The sequence below is a fragment of the Echeneis naucrates genome, chromosome 5 (assembly GCF_900963305.1).
Source record: "Echeneis naucrates chromosome 5, fEcheNa1.1, whole genome shotgun sequence".
Classification (NCBI taxonomy): Eukaryota; Metazoa; Chordata; class Actinopteri; order Carangiformes; family Echeneidae; genus Echeneis; species Echeneis naucrates.
This window is the reverse complement of record NC_042515.1, coordinates 19,703,524-19,730,502: the sequence shown is the minus strand read 5'-3', so window position 1 is coordinate 19,730,502 and position 26,979 is coordinate 19,703,524. Positions and strand designations below refer to the sequence as shown.

Sequence of the window (26,979 nt, the reverse complement as noted above, 5' to 3'; positions counted from 1 at the left end):
AATAATTTCACCATTACATTCCAGTCATTTATATTTATGTTAAGAGGTTGCATCACTCTGCCGGTGTTAGCATAGCATAGTCAACAACTATTTGTAGATTTATTTATGAGCTTGCAATGCAGGTTTTACCTCTGGTTTTAGCCTCCACGCCTCAGAGGAAATATCAACTCATCAAAGCTGCTTGATTGTTGATACTGAAGAACACAATGACACATTTTTTTACTTTATTATTAAAAAGGATAATGTGCCGTTCTAAAAAGGGAGCACATTTAAGAAATGTTCGACAAAATTCACTTGAAGTCATCAATTTTCTTCTTCTTTTTATTCGTGTAACTGCTTTGAAACCCTGGACATGTTAATGCTGTACAAAATTCATTGTTCAACTACAAATTCTGTGAGGTCAGTAAACTTCTCCTTCAAACATGCTGAAAAAGGAATGAAAACTGCTAAGAATTAGGACGTCTCTTTGAAGGTGCATTTACATGTCACGCAAATGACAACTTATAAATCAAAGGAAAGGTTGAAAATCGGCGATGAATGCCATAAATTAAGAATGTGGAAGACTTTCAGCGACTGACATCACAAAGGCCAGTCGTTGCCTCCAGCTGAAGTGTCAGCTATTGTCCTGCAGGGGAAGATGTGTTGCAGAGGGCCGAGCCCTGGGAGGATGAAGTGGTCTGAGTTTTTATGTTCTCTGTGCCTGGAGGCGCAGCCCTCCTCTTGACTGTGCTGGTGTGTGTCTCCTCGTCGTCTGAGCCAACCACGGGGGTGCTTCCTCCATTGGCATTGATGGTCTGGCTGTCTGAGGAGGAGTTCGAAGATGTCGAGGACACCTGGGTCTTGGCATCGATACCCTCAAGGACATGGCGAAAGAGTCCATTAGTGATGATTTCCTCGTTGTTGTTGTTTCCTGTGAGTCAAATGAAAAACGTTGTCAGGGACGTATTTTTGTTTCGTCACTGGTAATCAACACTTCTGGTGTGCATACCTGGCAGTGGGGAGGCAAGCACTCCCTCTTCACCACCAGAGCTGAAGAAAACATCCAAAGCATCCTGCTCAGAGATGTCAATCAACTCCATCTGATCTAGCAAGTCCACATTCACCTCCATAGATGAAATGCTGCCAATGGGGGCTGCAAGAAGAGAGGAGAATAAGAACTCATCCTCATCTTTAGATGAATGAATGTGCATGTCTTTACAGAAGTCTAACTCACGTCTCTTATAGTCTCTGATACAAAGGTGTGCCGATGACAGGTAGACGTCCACATCGTGCTGGAAGACCTCCTCGAAGAAACGCTGTCTCTCCCTCAGTTTGAGCTGCTGCGCTGAGTCCACATCTGGGAGCCTCTGGCCTCGCTCGGTCTCCGCTGGCAAAGAGAACGGGAAGACAGGACATCAGACGCCAGCTCAGGTAAAAGCAGAATCAGGAATAAAGATCAGAAATATGTTTTTATCGATCCCCGGAGGGAAATGGGGCAAAATGTTACACAACACAAAATTGTTTCATCACTCAAGAGGAAGCTCCCCTGCTGCCGCAGGGTGAGTCTACTGTCATATAGGAGATTTATGGCAAGAGTTTGGAGGAGATTTTAGTAGGTTAAAGGAAAAGTTTAGCAATGCATGACACGCTGAGATTGAATGATGAACTAAAACAGCAGGACGATTAGATAAAAAATCTATCACACATCTAAGGCTCAATAAAAGCTATCATTGCTATTGTAACTGTAAACATGGGCAGAGTGTGACTGCAGGGGGAGCGAGAGGAGGGGAAGTTCTACACTCAGGAGACACTGTAAATGTCAGCAAATATGAAATTAGGCCGAGGAACAATGCTCTGATGATTTTGCACGATATTCAAATGTGAATAAAAAATTGACAGCAATGAGTTAATGAATTAATGAATTAAAAACCTAAAGAAGTGATTGAAAGACACCGATATTCCTTTTTTGTTGAGTGATTGATATCACTCTCATGTCTGTCAGGTAAATATGAGAAGACTCAAAACGAGGAGTCGCCTAATCTGTGTTTGGGTGGTAGCTTTATAATTACCTCGCAGATGCACATATGAAGGGTGAGACTAGAGTACATTAAGAGGGGCTTCTGGAGATTGATGAATGTGTGAGATACGGTAGAATCACTTGCCATGTCTTTGGACATCTACTGTACAGCTAAGATTAAATTTAAACTACACTACACTTTTTGAAAAGAACGCTTGAAAAGCATTTCCTGATGGCTGACAACTTAATTGGTTTTGAGACTTTTTAGAAAAAAATAACCTGCCTGGGAGCTTCCTCTTTGTCCTTCGATCTCCTCCATAGTTATCAACCTGCACACAGGGCCAGAGGCCAGGAGGAGGAGATGCTGTGCCACTGCTGACTGGAGTCACAACTCATCTACACTAATGGAGAGTGGTAAAGACCATTGCTGTAAACTCGGTAAACATAAAAAGACACTTTACATGTTTGAGCACATGATCTGAGTAAGCAGGGACCGTTGCTATAATTATTGTCATACCCTGGGTGCATTTCCATTCTGTTTCTTATGTCGTCGTGTGGCTCGATCACTGCTGCTATGTCTGAGCTGCGAGGAGCGACAGCAACTTGCAGGCAGGGATTGGGCTAATTGGATGAGGTTCTCAAACTGTGTCTAAACTGAGAACAATGCACAGATTATCTGGTCTGTGTTGAGAGCGGCAGTCACAGCAGCTCTAAAAATATACAGCTCAAGATGTTTGCACATAGCGGGAAACGAGGGATTCTGGGGATTTTCCTTTGTCTCTGAAAGAAAGAGGGGAGACTCCTGCTGGCAGAGATCTCCCATAATGTACTAAATTTGTAACTGCTTTAGTCAGGATAAATGTACTATCGCCTCAAGTCCAAAAAGGTAGATGCAGCCTAAAAGCACCAACAGGTTGACGGTTCAGAGTGCTGCATCAGCACAGTACTCCCCCTGAGTCACGCCCAGGCACATGTCTGTGGTGACGGCAGGACACGAGCCTGTCACTGCTACTCTTCTCTGCCCTGTTTGACAGCTCGCCTCTGGGACACAAGGCAGACAGCTTAGGAAGGAAGAGAGGAAGAGGACAAGTCAAACAGCTGACAGCACCTGCGGGATTACAGTGTGTATCTACGGGATTCCCCATAGACTCAAAACAAAAATCTACAAGCGGTTACGTGTTTGGTTCAAATACTGGAGCTTTTAATAGGTTGTATGTCACATCCAAAAGCTTCTGTCATTTCTATTATTGGTCACCGTGGTCAGAAAGCAGGTGTCACGATGGGCCCCTCCCCACCCCTGCAGGACATGTTGGTGACAGCGCAGTGAAGGAATTTGACTGTCCACTAACATTACATTCATTCATTCATCTACAACCACTTATCCTGGTCACAGGCAGTGCTGGAGCCAATCCCAGCTCACTCTGGGTGAGGGCGGGGTCACCCTGGACAGGTCACCAGTCCATCACAGGGCCAACGCACAGAGACAGACAGAGACCAACAACCACTCACACTCACACTCAGACCTACAGACAGTTTAGAGTCACCAGTTAACCCAAACATGATGTCTTTGGATGTGGGGGGAAACCGGAGTACCCGGAGGAAACCTACACAGGCACAGGGAGAACATACAAACTCCACACAGAAAGGCCCCAGGCCAGGAACAAAACCCGCAACCTTCTTGTTGTAGGGCAACAGTGCTAACCACTATGCTGTCGCGCTTCCCTACCAAGTTACTGAGTATTATTATACTGAGATGATGGCATTGTACTGAGATGACCAGTGAGGTGTCAATCATTTTTGGCTTTTTGCCCTTATGTTGTTGCTCTATTTGGATAGAGATGTGAGACTGTGAGCCTGTCATGCACAGCTCTTTACACCGATACACAATTTTCTTAAAGAAGCAAAGGTGCTGACAAAGCAAGATGTCATGAATGAGAAAAGATCCTTGTTTAATGTGATCAGCTGCGGGCAACTGGTCAGAAACAACACTGCGTTCTCTTACAAAGGGAGAGCAGATAGCAGTTAAATATTACATTTATTGCGCTGCCATCGACAACAAAATTTTGCTTTTCATTACAGCTGACAGGTTTAAACAAATTGCTTATCCAGGAGTTTTTCCCCTGCTCACTTAAACACTGATTGATTACATCATTGATTGTTTCTGCCCAAAGGCCATGGCCCACGGACAGCTAAAGGTTAGCTGCAGATGCACCACCTCAGATTGATTTTGCCTCCCTATCCAGTTCTTTTTTCCACTGAACCACCTTCATCAATATGGCTTCCCTAGCCACAGACGGCCCCAGTGACCTCTGTTTAGTGCAGCCTCTCACACGGGAAAATCCTATCATAAGAAAAGCCTGACCACAGTGTCTGCTGCTGAGGAGCTCACATGTCCTGTTTGCCTCAGCCTGACCACAACACAGAGACTTCTGTTTCATGCCAGAAGATGTCTGGAGGGTCTGAAAAGCCTGCAGGCATGGGCTTGACCTCATATTCCAAAGAGTTTCTCCTTCTCCGTGACTACTTCCCGGTGTCTCTTTATCTGTCCCTTGGTCTTCTCTGTCCCACTCAATATTTTTAACTTTAACTATAATTCTTTGTCCTTCATTCTGTTTTTCTCCATCTCTTATGTTTCACTTCTGTCTCACATATTGTCTTTGTTGCTATTTTTTCTTTTCCTGATTCTTTTTTTATCCTCGTTCTTTGCTTGTCTTTCTTTATTTCTTTCTCTCCCTCTGTCTTTCTTTTCCCCCATCCTCTCCTTTTTCACTGAGAGCTCTGGGACTTGGAGAAGAAAAGGTCATAGATCAGGACTCAGGACCAGCTGGATATGCAGAATGACTGGAAAAGAAAGAAAGATAGAGACAGACAGAGCTGGCCACTCTGCCTCCCCACATAAAGACAAACCCAGATCCTCCGCTCAGGGGGCATGGGGAGAAAGAGCCCATTCAGAGCTGGACAAAAGCAGAGATGTAAGGGAACAGGACTGGCTTGCAATCCTTAGACAGGATGCCAGTCACAGGAAATCTTTTTTGGATGCAGTGGAGGAAGCATTCACCTAAACTCAGCCTTGAATTTGTCACAGAAAAGATAATGAAAAACAATTGGCAGATTATTAAAAGGCATGGGTATACAGTATCTATTTCCATTCCAATTATCTGGGATCTTTTAGTGCTCTACTTTCTTGTGTCTCACTACACTTGTAATTGTAGTCTTTTTGTAAACTGAGTATATTTGTCTGGAAAGTCGTAAGTGGAAATAATCAAGTATGAGTCATGGGACCCTCTCCACTGTCACATTTTCAGGCCCTGTCACATTCAAGACCCTGAAATGCTGGTTTAGAGGCATCAATGGTACAAAACAGCAGAGGCACCACATTGATCTGAAGGCTAAATGTAGGGATAGGCGGGCTTGGTGTCATTTGTAGCTCCCATTAGCCCATCACTGTGCCGAATGAAAATGTGAGCTCACAGTCAAGTTCCCCTCTGTCCAGGAAGAACGAAGGTCAGAGCAGCTCAGAGCTAGGAAGACCACCTCTCCAAACGATCCAGATGTTTTGGGTTGTCGGGGCAGCACAGCCAAGATCCCCTCAGTGGATCATGAGTTAAACAGAAACCCCAGTGGGAATCACTGTTTCTTCCTCTGCTTTGATTAGAGACCAGTTTGCCATGTTTGATACCACTCATCCAAGATTAGCCCTTTTTTTCTGAGAGGTGGTTTTCTTACACAAATGAATGAATCATCTTCCTTTAAATGGTTCTTGTTCATACTTCCATGTGTTGTCACAGCTTTTTGATTTTAAAAGGCAGAAAAAGCATCAAACACTGTAGTAACTGCTGGTTTGAGGGCAAAAATGTCAGTACTTACTGAGTTTTTTTCCATTCCCTATATATATGGATGACTTTTTGAACCGTAAATAGATGCGTAAAATATAAGTAAAATAAATAAATCGATGAATATGCCAATAAATAAAGTAATAAATGCTGAAATCGCTTAAGAAATTATTTATTTAAATACAGATTAATTATTAATTATTATTAATTAATCTGTATTATTAACTTATTAACTCAAAACTTTATTTTTCTTCAGTTATTTCCATAATTTAATTATGTATGTTTACATTTCCATTTTGTACTTCTGTAATGTGCCATTTTCAAAATGATTTAATTACAGCACTAGTCAAAAGTTTGGACACTATCTTGTCCAAATGGGTTACATTATCTCGTTCAAATTAATAGGAAAGTGTGTCCAAACTTTTGACTGGTACTGTATATGTAGAATTATCCATTGTTTTTTATGTAATATACAAATATGCATTTGTTTATTGATTGATTCAGGAATGGGTCATTTTTTCTTCAGTACCATTATAGAACGAGTAAGTATGATCACCTGCTGGCATTGAGGCTCCTATGTGTCAGGACAGCCCTGAAATACTGATGTAACATTTGTTTGGGCTGAAGGGCGACTACACTCTCTAGCCAGACAGTGGTTTGTCAGAGGAGAGAAAGTTTAATTCACATTGACAGATTCCCAACTGCAATGAGGGGGTGGGTGGTTGAAGGGAGGCGATAAAGGCAAGAAGGGCAGCAAGAGGAAAGGAGGAAAGGTCAGGGAGGACAGGAACGTTTTCAGAAAGGCTGAACATGAGCAGGAGGGTGACTTAAAAAAATCTACAGCATGATGGGAGAGAGGTGAGCCAAAAGTGAGTCAGCGCAGGGCTGTGAGTTGTGGAAGTGGAGAGAATAGAGAGAGGGAATTCTGCCCAAGCTCATTAGTTAAAGAGGACGTCTTGTTATTTTTACTGGAAGTCTTTCCCGTACCTCCCGGGCCTCAGCAACAGCAGCAGCAGGCTGTTAACTGTCTACAGCTGGTCATTAGTGGATCAGTGTTTCACTAATTAATGGTGTCTCAGTCAAAACGAACTGTGGGAGTCTTATCCTGATAGAACTAAGCAAATGAATGAAGTGCAACATGAATTTAAGTCTAAAAAAACATGATCAAGTCAAGTCACTTTTTATTTATATCATACATATAAATAATAAATACACATGATGTTTAAGTCAACCCAGTCAGCACATCCTGAAGATCTCTGTGAAGTCACTATGCCTGTTTTTCAGCTTCCTGCTTTCTAGATCCTGCAGTTTAAAAACCGTTGCATTCCCTACTTGTATCAATTTGTCATTCTTGGAAGCAGAAAACAGCTTGAAGAAAGGCAGACACACTTGAAACATTAACATTTTTCCTGCTCTGTCTCCTACTTTTCTTTTTTCTTTTCCAAAAATTGCCATACACTCAGCTCCACTTGCAAGAACAATTAATTATTTATGAGAGCTGTTAATGTTTCTTTGTGTGTTTATCTGGTCTATAGTTTGTTGCACATTCGTGTTGCTTTCATTTGCATATTTGCTGGATCAGATTTGTTGTTTGCACTGGGACAAAGCGGTGTCCAGCACCATTAGAGCAACAATGACATCAGTGTTAACCCTCTCTTTCCTTCCCTCTTGCCTGGATTATAACAAAGGGACTGTTTGTAGGTCAGTGTCATGTCCTACTGCCCTCCATAAACGCACAAGCAGACTGTCATGAGTACAGATCAACACAATAGGCTTTGCCAACAAAGTACCTGCAATTATAAATCCTCTTACCCAGAATACTCAGTCACGAACAGCAGAATAAGGTTATTAACTATATCCAACAGAGAATGAACTGCTATTGGATCAATGCCTGGGTAAAGCAGCGCATTAGTTATCAGGACAGATAGAAACATAGTTAGATGTAAAAATTTCAGAACCAATTACTAGAGTTTTTATGGAAATTAATTTTGAGCAGACTGAAAAACGTTTGGTTATCTAGTAACAGGCCAAGAACATCTGCTGGGCAGAAGAATGTCCCTCCCTGTGTCTAACAGAGAGAGAAAGGGGGATCCTGTTCTTCCTCCCTTTAAAATTTTCACATGAGCTGATGTCTTTGATTGCAGCCACTTCAGCATTCACACTGCTCCTTGTTCTTCCTGGAAAAGCCGCACTGTCTGTCTGGTTATTATGAGCGAGGTTCTATTTTCTCCTCAGCAGGGAAACCTGTAGGAAATATTTGAACTCAACACCATCACTTTGACTATATTACAGATCTATCCTGTCTTGTGTTTGTGCAATAATTGCATGGTTATTTTTTTTCTGTTTCATTGTATTTGTCAGTAGAGGTAATTTTTTTTCCTCTGCTGGAAATTACATGAGGTCACTAAACCTCATTAAACAATAAACAAGGCCTCAAGTCCAATCTGGCAAAATAGAAAACACTAGTGTTGCATTGCCTCTGTGCCTGATGGGTGCTGGACTGATAAACTTGTCTTTGCTTTATTGAGGTATATTACGAGCTACATTATCACATTTTATTTATGTTTGGAAACAACCCTGAAAACAGGAGGGCTGGAGTTTGAAATTGTTGAAACTTATTTCTATTCCTGGGAATAAACTATCAGTGATTAATAACTGCCGCACAAAGCAGTGGTTTACTTTCATGTGACAGGAGGCAAAAAAGACAATTTTAACATTTTTGAGGCTGGAACCAGCAAACGTTGAATAATCATTTAGCAAATAAGTTATACTTTCTGTAGCTTAGCTGAGTAAGCTACAGAGTTGGTTTTTGAATAACAGTTGGAAAGTTGAAGACTATAAGACTAAATGACAAGTCAAACGTTTGAGCACTTGAAATCAGCGAAAGCTTTTAATTAGTCTGATCCTCCTACCAAGATCAGTGCCAACAAACTGCAAATCATAAATAGTTGAATTTGTGTCACGTGCTTTGCACATTTGGGATCAGTGTTCTCATGATGAATTGCTTCTGTATTTCTGTGTAGGGCTCCAGACATTGTATGCCTGGAGGCATTAGCTCTATCTACACACAGAGGATGCAGCTGAACAGAATTTGTCAGAGAGGTAATGAGAGGAGCGAGTCTGTGTCCCCCTGGGCTGCACTCCTTAGACTATAGAATTGATGGGAACCTTCACCCATCCATGCAAGGCTGTTCAGTACAATACCACACAGAGACACACATGTAATTAACTTAAAGTGCTGACACGCCACCAGGCATTGTTTGTAATGGAATAATGTATGTATTTCCACCATGTGAGCGTTCCTCTCACGAGCAATGAGACTGTTAGTATTCCTATTATCTCTGAAGTATTAGCACATCCGATCCTCCAACAGTGATCGAACTGCTGACAATTTGCATTTTGATGCCTGCGGTTTTAACAAAAAAACTATAACCATCACAATTGTTTCACAGCAAAACGGGCAGAAGCCTTACATTTAGGAAAACTGATGTGGGGGGGAGGGGCATTTTTAATTCACCTTTTGCTCCAATTGATAATGAAATTGAATTGAGGCTGAATTAGTAAATCATTCAGCCTCAGGTTTTGCCTGATGTTCCCATCTATTGTGTCTCAGATATGACGCTCCAGTGACTACATAGCAGACCCGTACTGAGAGTATCCCTCTGAGTGTCATTAATTAAATAACAGTCAGATCATGATATGGATTCTTACCCCTCAAATTTGCACATTAAACAGAATTCCCCTCTTCTGTCTGTTGTGGGGTCGTGTCCAAGGAGGCTGAGCTGAGAATACATGAAGACTAGGAACAGTTCCACTCAACAGAATGCTGACTGTAACATGCTTACAACAGCTGGTCAGCCCCTCGGTCCATGGTGCACCAATGCACCTCTTTCTCTCTTCCTCCCTGGCACATTCCCACAAGCATCAAAACGTGACAGAATGGTGTATGGCGGCACCAAGGGTGGGGGCCAAGCAACAGGTGGAAGGTGTCCTGTGGACTCGCGGTCCTAATCATTTTTAGCCTCATGAAATCACACACTGATCTCACTGGGACTAATTGAATTTCAGGTTCCATCTGGGTTTGTGTGTCTGCATGGAACAAGCTGCAGACCTCACTGCAGTCAGTCAACTCTGATGAGATCTGCAGGCTGAATCCCATTAGAAATAAGATATCTTTGTCTGGGGCTGTGCAGTGGCCCCAATCCAGGCCTGCTTCTGTGTGTTTGTGTGTGTGTATGTGGGGATTCATTCCTGTTCCTGCGCACAGAGTGTGACCTATTCACTTGGTATTAGTGAACATTATTCAGGGTGATGATTCAACATTCCTGTCTGATTTTTGGCTGGCAAAGCACTTGGACCAGTCACTTCAGGCAGCATCAACACAATGGCAGCTATTTAACACACTGGCTGAGCTGTCACACTATCATGCCTTCACATTATGTCTCTCTCTCACACTCACACACAGACACAGCTTATGCCTCAGAGGGATGCAGCAGCAAATGAATTCAGTGTCTATCATAAATAAAGGAATTGCCAAAACATGGTCAGAAAAGTGTAAACTTTTGCTTTTACTTCACTTGTTTTGGACCATATATATTACACTGCTAATATCAAGTCTTAATATCATAATGAATGATTTTCTTTCATTAAAAGGTGAGCAAGCAATGATATACACAACCTTTCATACTAACTCTTGCGCTGACTCAAATGTTAAGTCAGTCTGTTTGTGTTTGTGTGTGTGTGTGTGTATGTGTGCTCTATATCAGACAACCTAATATGGAGAAGAATTAACCCCACTCTAATGTCCTGCTCCACATCGACAAAAAAAAATTGTGTTACTAGAGTAAACTTGTTATCAGATCTCAAAATATCCCTCTCAACTGAAAAATTAAGTTCTGAAAAGGTTTCCAATTTCAAGGAATTACTCACAAGGCAGGCGTTTGTTGTGCAAGTTAGATGATGAGGAGCTCATGTTGCTGAAGAATCGTGGGAATCTAATAAATGAGTGTGTGATGGCCGGTCAGCCCTGTGAGAGTCCAGCAGAGAGGCTGCCGTTCATCTCACACCTCCTCTTCTCACTGCAAACTGCTCCAAAGTGACTGCTGACTGCTTCCCATACGCTGCTCTCCTTCCCTCGCTGCCCTCTCTCCCCTCAGTGGACTCTGAGCCACTTGGATGAGGCGAGAACAAGTTTGTGGCTTTGTGGAGCCGACCAGCTGACCAATGACAGGGAGGAGGGAGGAGCTGAGGGAGAGAGTTAGGAAGAGATTGAGGAGAGGGAAGGACAGATTTTATGTAACACAGTGGAAAATACCAAGGAGAGACAGACTCATGCCTTTGTTATTTTTATCTTATTACACCCCCCTCCACCCACCTCCTCCGTTTTCTCTCTCTTGTTCCCTGTCTTCCTCTTTTGTTAAAGATTTAAATTCTCTATATTTAACCTTCAGGGTCAGGGTTATCAATGAGGGTCCACATTTGGAGAGATACATTTTCTGCTTTATTATTTTATTGTCATCTTATGTCTGTTGTTTAAAAATTACTGGAATAACGCTGACGTTTGCAAGCTTTCCCAGGTTTCATCTCCTCAGAGAGCATTTTGTCACAAACAACATCTTTATTTTGAAAATGTTGATGTACTCTGAACTTTCTCGTGTATCATCTTCTCATCTTTAAATTCTGTTTAAATCAGAATGAAAAAAAAAATACATTTTCTTCTCCTTGACTTAATTTTGGTGAAAACCCAGATAAACTATATTTTTAGACATTAAACGTCAATGTGTGCTGTTATGCACATAGATTAAAACACAATACAGGAGTCAGAGACATGAACTTGTCAGAACTCTGACAGCCTTGAGTATCTAAATGTATGTGTGTATCTTGGATGTCACCTAGTGGAAGTGCGATGTCACTTCCACTTCCTCTTTGCCGAACTTGGTGGTTACACAATTTTCGCATCCCGATGCTTCACAAAACAATATTACATCATTGCCTTTTTCAAACCACTGCATCAGCATTTAAGTGAGGCTTTTAAAGAGCATGGATGTGAATATATGAATTATTTTTACTTCCAAAGCATTTTTTTGGTACAAGGTTATTTACATTGTACAGCAGCCTTCTCATTAAGCTATATGTGCTGATATAAAAAATACATAGAGTTCAAGTGAATGCATAGAATAATCATGGAAACTTTCACAAGTGAAACTTCTAGTTGGCATCTGTGCCAAACCACAAAATGAAACTGCAGAAACAGGCATTTGTGTAGCAGTTGGGAAGTGGTGGGAGTGATTGGCATCTTTGATCAATAAAAAACATGCACTTGATAAAGGTCAGTGGTTTTGATGGGTTAGCCGAAATGTGCTAGTTGTGGCAAACACTCACCGTACAGTGAATCATCTATAACATGTATGTGTGTGTTCAGAGAGAGTACAAAAACTGACTGAGAGAAAACAGAGAGAGTGGGCAGGGGAGGTATGATGTGACTCAAAGTGAGATATCCTCTTCACCTCAAACAAAATTATGTGTGGGCTTTTTCATGAATAGGGGCTTCACCTGATGAAGCCTGCAAAATCAATAGCTAGAAAAGGGGCTGCTGTGCAACAGCCAAATATATTTTAAATCAAGATCATAGAGCGAGACAAACCAGCAAAAAGAGTGAGAATGTGAGGAAAAGAGAGCGCAAAGTAGGCAATGGGGTAAAGGTGATGGAAAATGTTTATGTTGTCTACACAACTATAAAAAGCCTCTTTTTCTGCAGAGGATCGGCTTTAGTACTTAATGTTGACCTTTGAGCTCTTTGCTCCAAAGCAATTACTAACCATTTCAAAGCAATCATTCTGTTTTGTGGCTCACCTGTTCAGGACAAAGGATTATTCGTATCTGCTCCTGAGGTGATTGAAGCAGGAAGAAGCAAAAAAAAATAATGCAGGCCCATTGCTATCAGACTGCAGATGTGATAGCATTATTCCTGATTTGCAGTTGCTTTTATCTTACATGAGTGTGCGTCCAGGCTCGTCTAAAGCAAGCGTTTCCCGCCCTCACTACACCGGGCAAAACGCCAAAGCTATCAGGCAGTCATACGCCTACCATCAGCTGAGGAGTTGCACAGCAGTCTCATTTCTAATTATACACCCAACAACAGAGCTACATGGAGAAAAGGAGAGAGTGTGAGAAATATGGTGAGAGAAAGAGGAGGGTGATTACAAATGGAAGAGAGGCTTAGAGTGCCACTCAGCAGCAAAAGCAGGGTGAGCGTGTTCAGATGCAAAAGAAAGGCAAGAAAGAAAGAAAGAAAGAAAGAAAGAATGAAAGACAGACAGAAGGAAGGAAAAAAAGACATCAAATCTGTCTGAGAAAGGTTAACAGGACTGACTGATTAGAGTGGGAGTGTAAAATGTAAAAGCGAGTAGGAGGGAAGAGAGAGAGGAGGAGAAGAGACAAGAAGAGAAAAGGAGGAGAGTGTGTCCGACAGACAGTCTGTTGAGCTTGTCTGAATGTTTCTGCTCATTCTGCTCTGCAGAGTGCACACAAGACAGACAGTTGTGTGTGTCCATTTTTGGAACATGGATGGAAGTGCCATGTGAAGATGGATGCAGAGAAGGAAAGACAGAAGGATGGAGGAAGGAATATGTGAGTATGGTCTTTTAGCGACATGAAGCTTCTCTGATGTCTTAATTCAGGTAAAGAGATATTCTGAATGTGTAGCTTTCCTAAGCTCCTAAATGAGCCATTTATGATGTATGCAACAGTCTTACTCTGCATGTTTGTCAACTCTTCCTGGTCTGCAGGATTTAGCACCAGAGGTTAAATGTGGTTGTGTTGTACCACATAGATATAAACATCAAGCTGACTAAGTGCAACGCTATTACTGCTGGCATGCAAAAAAATCCTCGATGCCGATTATTATCATGATGCCTTCAAACACATTAAAAACCACTGTCTATAAATTTCATTTAAATAGATTAACATGCTGCAGTGAAATATTCACCTCATAAGGTTATTAAGCTCAGGCAACATTACAGTGTAGGCCTGTTAAAGTCATGATCTGATCATGCCTTGCATGTCGTCATTGGGAGTAAGCAGCCAAAACCTCAATACCATTTGAATGAATTTACATTCACATTCCCTTTATTTATGTGTAACCCTTTCTTTACCTTTACCATAGGCAGGGCCCTGTGTTCATTACTTTTATTTCCCCCTTGTGTTTTTTAATTAAGCCCTTTAAAATCAGTGACTCAAAATTAAACTCTTTTCCTTTTTACCTGGACTTCTTACCGTAAAGTATGAATTATAACTTCTAGATATCACAAACAACTTCTCTCACATTAGATACATTTATTAACTAAAACGAAAATAACGACCCTCTCAGAGGAGATACTTTCACAACTTTTAAATGAACTTTACTCTTTTAACAAATTTTATTTCAGTATAATGAAATATTTCCTGTGTTTTTAATTCAACCTATAACACACATATCTATGAAATGCCTTTTGTTTAACAGTGAAATATAATAGGTTAGACTAATGGGCCCACACACTCACACTCTCACACAAGCCGGCAAAAATGTCAAATAAAGACAATAACCCCACGTTGCAGGCCTGTAGGAACTCGGGATCGTAGAGGCCAAAACAGGTAGCCGCTTCACTCTAGCCGAGCAAAACCAATGGCGAATACTCACAGTTTATAGCAGAGTTCGAGTCACAGTGTCTGTAGCGTGGCGGGAAGTGAATGACGAGCAGAAACACTAGCCGAGTCGAAGCAGTAGCCGAGCTGAAAACTCGCAGGTTGCATGCTCCAGATCCACCAACCAGGCAGACCAAACCGTCTCGCTCCCTCCACTAGTGGTCCTTTGCTGACATGAAGAAAAATGTCCTTTCTCCCTCGGGAAACAGACACGGCCGCAGGTGGACTCCTAAAGCTCCTCCCGAAGACGAACTTTTGCAGCTAGCAGGAGAAAAACCTTTTTTCCTCCGGCGCTTCACATGAACAATTGTCTCTCAGTTTTAGACTCTATTTTCTATAGCCTCACTGTTACGACAACTCCAAAACTTATATTTTTACAACTCTTTTTACATCCCGCTTCTTCTTTTTCTGCCGCTACAGCTCTCCTCCTGCTCCTCGTCTTCTTTTTTTTTATTTTTCCCGCCCCTTTTCCAATTACAACACAGCAAAATCACATGACTTTACAAACAGCCAATCATATTTAAAATAAAATAAACAAGGTAAGTTGTGCTCTCTCCCCCCCAAGGTAACACACAGAAACACATGTATTTGCTCTGCAACCTATCTATTTAAAGTGATACACTCATTCTTCATATCAAACTCAACACCTCAAACAAAATACACTCATCTTGAAACACAATATGAACTTTTACCATCTCAAATTATTATTACAATAAAGCCAGGGGGTATTAAAACAACCTAGGGCTACATCCTCCCCCATTTAAACGTCTGAATGTCCTCATTAGACTTATCAACCATACTTTTAAATACTAGAATTATGTGTATGACTTCCAAAATGGATTTTAGGAGTAGTGTGGAAAAGTTACGTGTAGTGTTCCAATTAGTTTATGTATCAAAGCTAATTTGAATCACCATGCCTTTATAAGTTATAGTCACAGGTCTGTCTGTAGGCTCTCCAAGTCGGTCATAGCTGAGGCGTAGAACAGGTTTCACCTCTCTTCTAGCACGGAAGTCAAGGGAGGAATCAACACTCACAGCCGAGGTGCTAGGTACAGGGACGTCTCCCTCTCCTAGTTCTGTGTCCACCACAGAGTCTCGGAGTGAAGGTGAACATTCTCTCAATTGCTCTGTTGCTTCCTGAGATTCAACTACAGTGTCCTCCTCTGCAGGTAACTCATGAATACTGGAATCAGCACTAACAGCAGTGTCTTGTGAGACTACAACATCTCTTTGCTCAAATTCCAGACCTTGCGTCCCCAGGCAGTTATCAAGCGTCCACTGGGGCAAGTAATATCCTTCTTCTCCTTCAGACTCTGAATTCCAGTCCTCTGGACTGAGAGGCTCTGATCTTTGTGTCTGACTTTCACTGTCCTTACTTGCTTTCTGTGCCCGAGTCACTGGTTTACTCATTTGTGCTTTCCTCTCGGGTAGAGTGGACATCCTCACTAAGTAACCAATAGGCAGCAAGTGGTCTCTATGCATAGTCTTCACAATGCCTGTCCCCCTCTCTGGTTTTACACGATACACAGGGAGATTGGGTAACTGGGCCAGGACTACATAGGGGAGTGAATTCCATCTGTCCTGCAGCTTGTGTTTTCCGGTGATGCCAAGATTCCGAACCAGAACTCGATCACCTTTCTCCAGGATCTGATTTCTGACTCTCATATCATACAGTCTCTTATTTCGTTCATGGTTTTTGGAAGCTGCATCAACTGCTAGCTGGTAAGCTTTCCTTAGTTCTTCTCTCATGTTAGCCACATAGTGGTGATGCTGTAGACCATCAACATCCTCTGATCCAACACCAAAGCACAAGTCGACTGGAAGTCTGGCCTCTCTGCCATACATTAGAAAATAGGGCGAGTACCCTGTGGCGTCATTTCTTGTGCTGTTATAAGCATGCACTAGCAAGCTTACATGTTGGCTCCATTTTGACTTCTTGGCTGGATCAAGGGTCCCTAGCATGGACAATAAAGTTCGATTGAATCTTTCAGGCTGAGGGTCACCCTGAGGATGATATGGCGAGGTTCTTGATTTGCGGATGCCAAGCATAGTTAAGAGCTCTTTTATGACCTTACTCTCGAAATCCCGACCTTGATCGGAGTGGATGCGAGCTGGCAGTCCATAGTGTACAAAGAACTTTTCAACAAGGACTTTTGCTACAGTTAGAGCTTTCTGATCTTTTGTAGGAAATGCCTGAGCATACCTAGTGTAATGATCAGTGACGACCAGCACATTTGCTATGCCCTTGGAATCAGGCTCGATGGCAAGAAAGTCCATACAGAGCAAATCTAAAGGACCAGTACTTGTAATTTGCTGTAAAGGGGCAGCTCTTTTTGGGATTGACTTCCTTGCTACACACCTTCCACAGTTCTGGATGTACATGGCAATGTCCGAGGCCATTTTAGGCCAATAAAAACGGTCCTTGATAAGCTCTGTGGTTCGCTCCATGCCGAGATGACCAATGTCATCATGCATGGCCCTAAAAACCATAGGTCGGTATTGCGCAGGCAAAACCAGCTGGCTCACATCTTTTCCTAATGATCTTTTAATGACTCTAAATAAGAGGCCACGCTTTAACTTGAGTTTAGCGCCTTCTCTTAACATCAGAGAAACATTGGAGTTTGAATGTTTTGAGGATAGAACATCTGTGCCCTTCTCGATTTGCACCTTTACCACACTAATGTCCGGGTCTGAGTTCTGCGCCGCTATCAGCTCTTTGAGGGACAGCTGTTCAAGCGGACTTATTTCTATTTGAGTGAGGTAGGCATAGGTATCCGGAATGGCTTCAGGGGAAACACCCAGCTGGTCAACACATCTAATGGTGTGCTCGTATGTGTCACTCACATTAACCAGACGACAAAGAGCTTTGACTCCCGAGGGTGGGATATCTACCCATCCATCCTCGGTCTCCCGCTGATGTCTTGAGAGCAAGTCAGCATCAATATTTTCACGACCCGGCTTGTACTGAACACTGAAGTTATAAGTGGAGAGATCAGCTAGCCACCGGTATCCCACAGCATTAAGCCTGGCGGTTGTCAATACATAAGTGAGCGGATTATTATCTGTGCGTACTGTGAATTGGGCCCCATACAAGTAGTCATGAAACTTATTGACTATTGCCCATTTCAATGCTAGATATTCTAGCTGATGAATAGGATAGTTGCGCTCAGATGGGCTCAATTTGCGGCTGGCGAAGGCAACTGGGCGTAGCCCTTCCGGATATTCTTGGTTCAGCACTGCCCCAAGCCCGTTTAGACTTGCATCGACATGCAGAACGTAGGGCTTGGTTGGATCTGCAAAAGCCAGGACTGGTGCGTTTGTAAGTTTCTCAATGATTAGGTGGAAAGCATCATCACACTCAGAGTTCCAGCGTTCTTTGAACGGCTCAGAAACTCTGAAATAGTTTTTCTGGTTGATATCTTTCTTTTTTTGTTGCGTGGGGGGGTATCCTTTGGTTAGTTCTGTAAGTGGGCGGACTATTGCAGAGTAATTCTGAATGAACCGTCGATAGTATCCACAGAAACCCAGAAAGGACTGTAGGGACTTAAGGTCCGCTGGTTTTTTCCACTGGGTGACTGCGCATACCTTCTCAGGATCTGTCGCCACACCAGAGGCAGAGACTATGTGTCCTAAAAACTTAACCTGGGGTTGGCAAAGGAGGCACTTGTCAATGGAAAGCTTGAGACCAAATTCCTCCAACCGATCCAGGACCTTGAGGAGGCGTTCCTCATGCTCCTCCAGTGTTTTTCCAAACACTATGAGGTCATCAAGGTACACAAGAACCTGCATCAGGTTCATGTCCCCAACAGCTTTCTCCATTAACCTCTGGAAGGTTGCTGGAGCACCCGTGATACCTTGAGGCATTCTCTCAAACTGGAAAAAACCCAGGGGACAAAAGAAAGCTGTTTTTTCCTTGTCTTCTTCAGCCATTTCCACCTGGTAGTAACCGCTTCTCAAATCCAGCACAGAGAACCATTTGCTCCCTGTTAGACAGTCAAGCACATCATCTATACGCGGCATAGTGTACTGGTCTGGAATGGTTCGTGAATTCAACAGTCGATAGTCAATGCACATTCTCACCTTGCCATTCTTTTTTCGTACAATGACAATAGGAGATGCATACGGACTACGTGATTCTTGGATTATGCCGGCGGCCAGGAGTTCTTGTAGATGACATCGAACATCCTCAATGTCACCTGGCGCAATTCTGCGAGATCTCTCTCTGAATGGACGAGGATCTCTTAATCGAATGCTATGTGTGACACCTTTTGCTAGACCCACATCCCACTCCTCCAGCGAGAAGACATTAACTCTTTCCGCAAGCTTTGTGGCCAACCGAGTCTTATATGCTTCAGGGATGGGTGACTCTCCAAAACTGAAAAGCTTGGGGTCAATGGACTTTGTGTGAGTCGAGTTCTTCTTTAATTCAGTGACACTGTCCACAAGGTACACTTGAGCAAGCACCGTTCCAGAGGGGAGAGTTGTCTCTTTTTCAGTTTCATTCCTCAGCAGTAATGAGAAACCATTGACGTCCATGGCAGAAGGTGGCAGCACAACCGGCGGCACTAGCACACCGTTGGGAAGGCCTGTTGTTTCATCAGCCTCCACCATGAGAATACTCTTTCCCATAGGATGATACTGCTCCACTTTGCATGTGGCATAGTGCACACCCCCGGGTGGGATTGTGAGAGGCCCAGGTCCTTGCCACTTGACTTGACCAACAACGCCCGCTGAGGAGGTTAAAGATGATGGGGGCTTTTCTGTTGGGAGAGTGTTTATTCTCAGAGTGTGCACACAGCCTTGGTCAATTTCATCACAATGTTTTTGTAAGGCACGTAATTTCTTACAGTTGGTGCCAATAATGACAGGAACTGGATCGGGGCTCTGTGGATCTGGGCATATTAAAGCCAACACGGAGACCTTCTCTTCCACTCCCCTAGATTTAAGGGGGAGCTCCAGCTCAACTGCCACATAACCTTTGTAGGGGTAATTGTCATTACTCAAACCCCATATAGCGAGGTTTGTGAGTGGCTGGATGGGGACATGGGAGAGGAACTGGGAATACCAGCTCTCAAATATGATTGTGACTCTAGAGCCACTATCTAAGAGGACTCTGCTTGGTTGTCCCTCAATTTTCACTGTAGTCATCTGAGCTGGACCAACCAGCCCTTCTGGTAAGCCACTCAATTGAGAAGTGTCAACTGAACCTTTCCTGATTGAAACAACCTCCTTGGCTTCAGCTGAACCTTTCGGTGTCCCTTTTTCCTCCTTACTTTTACGAAGAGCACTGAGTAATTTCTGAATTACTTTGGAGTGGTTCTCAGGAGCCATGCAGCGTGTGGCAATGTGACCATCTCCTCCACATCTATAGCAAAAGTAGCTTTCTGAGTCTTTTGTTGCATTAGGTTTTTCTGCTCTGCTGGCTCTCCCATTTTTGTGTTTAGGATCAGCTGTCCCTGAACTGTGAGACACAGACAATACAGTCAACTGGTGTTGCAACTGTTGCACCTGCTGCCTTAACATCTGCACCTCTCCAGAGTCGGTTTTGGAGTCTGCAGCTTTCTTATTTGAGTGTGACTTTAACTCAGTGGATGCCTCTTGCTGCTTGTTCCTTAACCCACCAAGTTCAGCACGTAGCTCTTTGACTTCTGCTTTTAGGGTTTGGATGTCAGTAGCTTTGGGTGTCATTTCTTCACAGGTTTTTACCTGTCTTACTGTGGTGTTTAGCTTGCGTCGTGCAATCTCATATTCTTCCTCCTCACGAATCTCACTTAGTAGCTTTAAGAATGTGGGGGGTTTCTCTTTCCGTTCTCTCAGTCTCAGATTTAATAGCATTATATCTGATTCTGTAGTACCTCTGATGACTTGGTCAATGCGTGCGCGGTCTGCTCTCTGGGGAAGAAGACCTCCTTTTTGTACTACTTTTGTCAGTGAGCGTTCAAGCCTTCTCAGAAAGTCTGACAACTTTTCACTTGGCTGCTGATACATGCTCCTGAAAGCAAAGTACAAATCTTCACCAGACTCAGGTGTTCCAAAAGCACTTTCTAAAGCCTCAATACAGCATTCTGGACCAAAATCTGGGTCGTTTAGCCGAACAGCCTGAATTATTTCCAAAGCCGGTCCCTTTAAGCTCTCAACAATCCTCTTTCGTTTCTCCCTAGCTGAGCAGTCGCACTCCTCAATCATCAGGCGGGCTTGTTCAAGCCAGTGATCAAGACTCTCCTCACCAGCAGGTGTAGGAAGGTTACCAGAGAACATCCGAAGGCGTCGAAATGCATTGTTCTCATTTGTTGGTTTCATGGTCTTTCCAAGCAGGTCTCCTACAGCTCGGATGATAGATTCCGGTGAATTCTCATTTGGAGACTCTGGAGGTATCAAAGCATGAATATCCTTTAGATTTTTTCCCTGAGATGCCATTAGTTTGTTGAGTTTGTCTAGGAAATCATCATCAGGGCTCTCAGGTGCAGTAAAGAGAGTGACTTTCCATGAACCTCCATTTTCTGGTTTCAAATAGGGAGGTATGCTGTCGGGCTTTATATATTCACTGCATTCACAGAGCACTAGGCTGGTGCCTGTCTTCGTGTCACTTAGTTTGTCTTTCACTCTCACTCCTCCGAAAGCCTTCACCATTAGAGCAGCACCTTCAATAGCTGCTTTGTCAGCGTCATTAGGCACATCATGTAATACAAAAGCATGGTTTGAATCTAAGCCTGCATCACTGCACCAGCTACTAAACTCAGATGCCAGCTGGGTATCAACAGGAGCGCTCATTGTCAATATTACTTATGTTTATTCTTTCTAGTCAGAAAAATACTACTTTAAAGGGCAAAAATTACAGGGAAATATCCCAGCGGTGCCTCCATTTTATGTAACCCTTTCTTTACCTTTACCATAGGCAGGGCCCTGTGTTCATTACTTTTATTTCCCCCTTGTGTTTTTTAATTAAGCCCTTTAAAATCAGTGACTCAAAATTAAACTCTTTTCCTTTTTACCTGGACTTCTTACCGTAAAGTATGAATTATAACTTCTAGATATCACAAACAACTTCTCTCACATTAGATACATTTATTAACTAAAACGAAAATAACGACCCTCTCAGAGGAGATACTTTCACAACTTTTAAATGAACTTTACTCTTTTAACAAATTTTATTTCAGTATAATGAAATATTTCCTGTGTTTTTAATTCAACCTATAACACACATATCTATGAAATGCCTTTTGTTTAACAGTGAAATATAATAGGTTAGACTAATGGGCCCACACACTCACACTCTCACACAAGCCGGCAAAAATGTCAAATAAAGACAATAACCCCACGTTGCAGGCCTGTAGGAACTCGGGATCGTAGAGGCCAAAACAGGTAGCCGCTTCACTCTAGCCGAGCAAAACCAATGGCGAATACTCACAGTTTATAGCAGAGTTCGAGTCACAGTGTCTGTAGCGTGGCGGGAAGTGAATGACGAGCAGAAACACTAGCCGAGTCGAAGCAGTAGCCGAGCTGAAAACTCGCAGGTTGCATGCTCCAGATCCACCAACCAGGCAGACCAAACCGTCTCGCTCCCTCCACTAGTGGTCCTTTGCTGACATGAAGAAAAATGTCCTTTCTCCCTCGGGAAACAGACACGGCCGCAGGTGGACTCCTAAAGCTCCTCCCGAAGACGAACTTTTGCAGCTAGCAGGAGAAAAACCTTTTTTCCTCCGGCGCTTCACATGAACAATTGTCTCTCAGTTTTAGACTCTATTTTCTATAGCCTCACTGTTACGACAACTCCAAAACTTATATTTTTACAACTCTTTTTACATCCCGCTTCTTCTTTTTCTGCCGCTACAGCTCTCCTCCTGCTCCTCGTCTTCTTTTTTTTATTTTTCCCGCCCCTTTTCCAATTACAACACAGCAAAATCACATGACTTTACAAACAGCCAATCATATTTAAAATAAAATAAACAAGGTAAGTTGTGCTCTCTCCCCCCCAAGGTAACACACAGAAACACATGTATTTGCTCTGCAACCTATCTATTTAAAGTGATACACTCATTCTTCATATCAAACTCAACACCTCAAACAAAATACACTCATCTTGAAACACAATATGAACTTTTACCATCTCAAATTATTATTACAATAAAGCCAGGGGGTATTAAAACAACCTAGGGCTACATATGTGTCACGGTATAATGGTGAGTGTTCACACAGAAACGTAAGTGTCTGTTCTCACACTCATATAAAAGAGAAACAACTAATATTATCAGACACATGCCTGTCAGAAAGTCAAAGAGGTCCATTCAGCGGCAGCGCTCAGTTATGATGATGACATACTATGGGGCATTGAAATGGGCTTTGCGTTGACAGGCTGTAAAAGTCCTGTGCTGCTCCTCACCTTCCTGCATCACTTAGCGTAAAGAAAGATGTCTGCAAAGCCGTGTAGGTAATGTAGGTATGTGTGTGTGTGGCCGCCCAGTGCTTATATTTAGCCGCTCTGAGTGCACTGACTCACCATGCATTCATGTAAAGAGGATGAAGGAGTTTTAGTACCTTGAGGTGTTGGCGATCACTTTGGACCTACCAGAGAAAGACAGAGAAAGGCTGCAGCTGTGTGTGTAACATCATGAACCAGTTTAGACAGCATGCACACGCTTTCCTTTGTTTCTCACGGGAATTGCCACATAAAACTTGACCTGAAAGATATTATATCCCTCAACGGAAGTTAATTTACGAATGAAACCAAACATCTAACTTTGCAAGCACCTGACCTTTTATTTTGTCTTGTCCCCACGACACTGATTCCTCCACCAAGAATGCTGTGTAGTATTTTGCTATCAAAGTAACTTTTTTTTTAATTTTTTTAAAGGAGTCGGCAGATGTCCATCAATCTAAACCACACCAATATAGATATAGATTAAATTCAGACTGATGTTGAAGTTATCATTGGAATGTGATGGATGAAGGTTGATAAGTAATTTACCTACATTTTAAAGAAAGACAGAAATTTTTGAGAGGCTCAGAAGAAGATGAAATTATTCCACTCCGCCTGACACATTGTTTGTGTAGCTATAGAATTTCGAATAATGTTTGTTTCTTCTACACTTCAGATCGTGACAACCTTGGACCTGATTATCTGCAATGCTTTCCAAGAAACTAATGGAGTCTGCATCACATGATCACAACACCTCCTCAACTTCTGCAGGAGGACACACAGCGCCATTGTGAGTGACAGGCAGTGTGAGCAAATGAGCTTCACGCCAAACCCAATTCTAGTCCCAGACAGGGACAGCCTTCCACTGAAAAAGAGGGACCAAAGACCGAGCTCACCGTCACAGCAGCAGCAGAGTGATGCTGCAACATTCAAGGCGCCTTACCCTTACAAGAATCACAGTGAGTTTAAGGCAAAACACACGGGCCCATTTCAGCCAGTGCCGAGGCGGGTCCCTGCACTCTATCAGCCTTGGATTCAGACTCACACATCCACCAGATCCAAGCCACATGTGCTGTCTGCATTCAGAGAGCATCATGGATGGGCAGAATGGAGAGAGTTTAACCCCCTGCACCCCGGGTGGGACATTTCACACAGCTATCAGCACCACAGCCCCATATCTGGCACACCTGCAGTTCACCCAGGGCAACCACACCACCCCTCCAGATTCTGCCCTCCCTCGTTGCTCTTCGAAGGTGTCCACAGAACGGGTGCAGGCTACAGCTGGGAGCAGTTCAAGACATTAAAGGAAACAGAAAGGCAAAGCAGTGATAGGTATAAAGGGCCATATGTGAGGAGAAAGGACAGAAAGGCTGAGTATTTTCCCAGGATCACAAAAGCAAGCCCACCATTGATGAGCACATGCCTACCTCACTCTCTACATGAAAACCAACATGATTTGTCGCACAAATCAACAAACAACATCAGACATCATGTTTCCGGACATTCCTTTCCTGATTCAAACAGCACATACACCTCAACGAAAGACCACACAGCAAAATCCTTCATTCCGCCTTCCTCCGAGCATGCTTCCTCCTCCTCTCCTAACCAGTTCCCATGGCTGCTCCCTCACTTTGTGGCTGGCTCTCTAATCGAGCTTAGAGACGGCCGGCTGAGACGAGTGGAGCACCTGCAGACGGAGGACTTCCTGCTGGGATCACTGGCATGTCCGGACCTACATCTGAGCTGCTGCACGGTGCAGAGCATCTCTCCTTCAGCTTCCTCCTCCCTCACCTCCCGCCTCCTCTTCCTCCTTCATGACCAACAGTCACAGGTAATGGAAAATCTGTACTATAGACAATATAGTATGCATTATTCATAGCAAAGCCCTTCACTAGAAGCTGTTATTTTTCTTCTTAAAGAAGTAAATGTGCCATTCAGAAGTTAAATGGCAATAGCTAGACATAAAGTTTATGTCCTTTTTCACAGATTTCACAGAACACTGTCTTACTATAATACAGCATTGACCCAGAAGATGTGTATTAATCCACAGCTGAAAATAGTCCCTGTGTCCCCTTCGTTTGGGTCATTGATTTTTGTGGCTGAATGCCACAGACAGCGCTGTAAGTCAAAGAGCACTGTGTGGATTTTCATGGGATTTGTCCACAACAACGAAGTATATTGAAGAATTACAGCCTGAATGCCGCTTTATGGTTTTCAGACGAGCTTAGACTGCATATATAGACACTTTTCACAAAGGTACTCCGAACATAACACAACACTGTGACAGCAAGATGCTGCATTTGGACAGAAAATTGTGTGAATAAGGGTCAAGGACGGGAGAAAAAGCAATAGGCACTACATACAGACTGGCTGCTCTGTGGACTGTCGATACAGACTCAGACTCTGGGCTGAGCAAGCATTTGAACGGATGATGAAATTGCATCACTTGCTTCTTTTCATGGCAATATTGAAATGATGCACTGATCTTTTAAGCTACTGACAGCATTGCATGTCACTTCTGTTTCCTTTTTGGACAACTGACCAAACAAACAAAAAGCTGATCTGACTCATTAAATCAGACTGTAGTTTCTGACACAGCTTGACATGAACCCTTCTCCAAAATGGAACAACACCAACCCGAAGTGAAAACTTTGCAAACTGCTCTCGGTTTCATTTCACTGTCAACGTGTATTTGCTTCCATCAGGAGTTAGTGGATGTCTATGTGGAGTACCCCTTCTTTGTGCGTGGGCGGGGCTGGTCCTCCTGCAGCCCTGAGAGGACAGTCCGTCTCTGCGGCCTGCAGTGCCGTCAGCTCAGTGTGGGGGACGTCTGCCTGGCCCTCACACCCGTCTCCACTTCACAGCCAACGCCGTCAGCCACTCTGGAGCCAAAAACCTTGCTAAGGAAGTCAGAGATGGGGTGTGAAGCCATAAAGGTATCACACCCGCAGGTTCCCCTGGGGCCACAGTGCCTAGCAGGGGGGCAGAAGAAGGAGGGAGAGGCTGGCCGGAGAAGACATTATTCAGCCCCTTAGCTTGAGAGATTCAGGGACAAGTTGAAGGGACAAGAGGGTCAGTGGTTTATAGGCAGGGAGCAAGTCAGTCTCTTTTTAGCTCTGCTACATTCAACCTATATTTGCTGTCTTTCTACCTCCTTTCTGTGCTTGACTGTCTTTTTCTACTTGTATTGAAGGCGTAGGGGAAGAACAATAAGTTTGAGTCTCAGGATCCCCTTGGGGTTATATTATCACATACTTGTCAAGGTTAGGGTCAGGGATCATGCTCTGTGATTGTGAGCAGAATCAGAGTTCAACATCACATCCAGTGCATGTCCACTCTCTTAGAACACAGATTAAAGCTTATCCGTGCAAGAGAGAGTGTTTGAGAGAAACTGCAGTGCAGAAGTACAGGAAAAATATCACCACAGCTAGCTGCTTCAGTGACAGTGAATTTGTGACATAGATCTGATGAATATTGTTTTCAATATGGGGGTTTATATTATTTCTGGCAGTTCTGACAGAATCCTTCTTTGCTCCTTAAAAAGCACATAAAATCAGTCCCTCAGGTCGTCCACTGCAGATTTTGTCTAAAAGATTGTCTTTTTTTTCCTCTTATATATATTAATGCAGTTTGAGAGAGAATTTCTCATTGACAATCATCATCATATATGATTGTGTCAGTTGAATTTACTTTCGTGCTTCTACCTCTATTTTTCTATTTACAGTGACAGAATTGTGTTTTTTATCAGTGTGGGCTGTGATGTAATGTACTTTGATGGGAGCTTTCAGCTTCTTGTTGAATGTCACTATGAATGCCTTTATTTGCTACATTATGTAAAGTATGTGCTTTGCTTTTTGTACTAATGTGTAGTTCAGAAGTGAAGACAATCTGTGATATTTTAAGTACGTTAACGACACAACCAGGAGCAATCAGTGTACAGTATAATTTGTCAGCACTGTGCTGTTATTTTCCTTTGAATACACGGTCCGTACTTCAATAATTGAATGGAAAAAAATGTGGGCCGCATAAACTCAACTCTGACCCAACAGATT

At 43.0% G+C, this 26,979-nt stretch overlaps 2 protein-coding genes across 3 annotated transcripts; one reads left to right on the top strand and one right to left on the bottom strand.

Moving 5' to 3' along the window:
- Positions 1-355: 355 nt before the first annotated feature.
- LOC115044130 (dysbindin-like) lies at positions 356-10,975 on the bottom strand. Its single transcript, XM_029502988.1, has 4 exons — positions 10,759-10,975; positions 1,214-1,366; positions 989-1,132; positions 356-910 (listed from the first exon to the last, which is right to left on the bottom strand). The coding sequence occupies exons 1-4, from the start codon at positions 10,799-10,801 to the stop codon at positions 618-620; spliced, it is 633 nt and encodes a 210-aa protein (XP_029358848.1). The 5' UTR covers positions 10,802-10,975; the 3' UTR covers positions 356-617.
- Positions 10,976-13,319: 2,344 nt separating this feature from the next.
- On the top strand, positions 13,320-26,975 carry LOC115044116 (uncharacterized). Of its 2 annotated transcripts, XM_029502965.1 has the most exons (3): positions 13,320-13,458; positions 23,604-24,758; positions 25,633-26,975. In XM_029502965.1, the coding sequence occupies exons 2-3, from the start codon at positions 23,742-23,744 to the stop codon at positions 25,960-25,962; spliced, it is 1,347 nt and encodes a 448-aa protein (XP_029358825.1). In that variant the 5' UTR covers positions 13,320-13,458; positions 23,604-23,741; the 3' UTR covers positions 25,963-26,975. The 2 variants fall into 2 exon arrangements, with proteins under 2 accessions (XP_029358825.1, XP_029358826.1); XM_029502966.1 differs by lacking the exon at positions 13,320-13,458 and having other exon boundaries at positions 23,583-24,758.
- The last annotated feature ends 4 nt before the right edge of the window (positions 26,976-26,979 follow it).

Bases quoted from the DNA above. Each gene is read 5' to 3' on its own strand.
- LOC115044130 (XM_029502988.1), bottom strand. From the start codon at position 10,801: ATGAGCTCCTCATCATCTAACTTGCACAACAAACGCCTGCCTT. The intron at 1,367-10,758 runs GTGAGTAATTCC...TCTCTTTGCCAG, and splicing joins GCACAACAAACGCCTGCCTT to CGGAGACCGAGCGAGGCCAG. The intron at 911-988 runs GTATGCACACCA...TTTGACTCACAG, and splicing joins GCTTGCCTCCCCACTGCCAG to GAAACAACAACAACGAGGAA.
- LOC115044116 (XM_029502965.1), top strand. From the start codon at position 23,742: ATGAGCTTCACGCCAAACCCAATTCTAGTCCCAGACAGGGACAGCCTT. The intron at 24,759-25,632 runs GTAATGGAAAAT...TGCTTCCATCAG, and splicing joins TTCATGACCAACAGTCACAG to GAGTTAGTGGATGTCTATGT.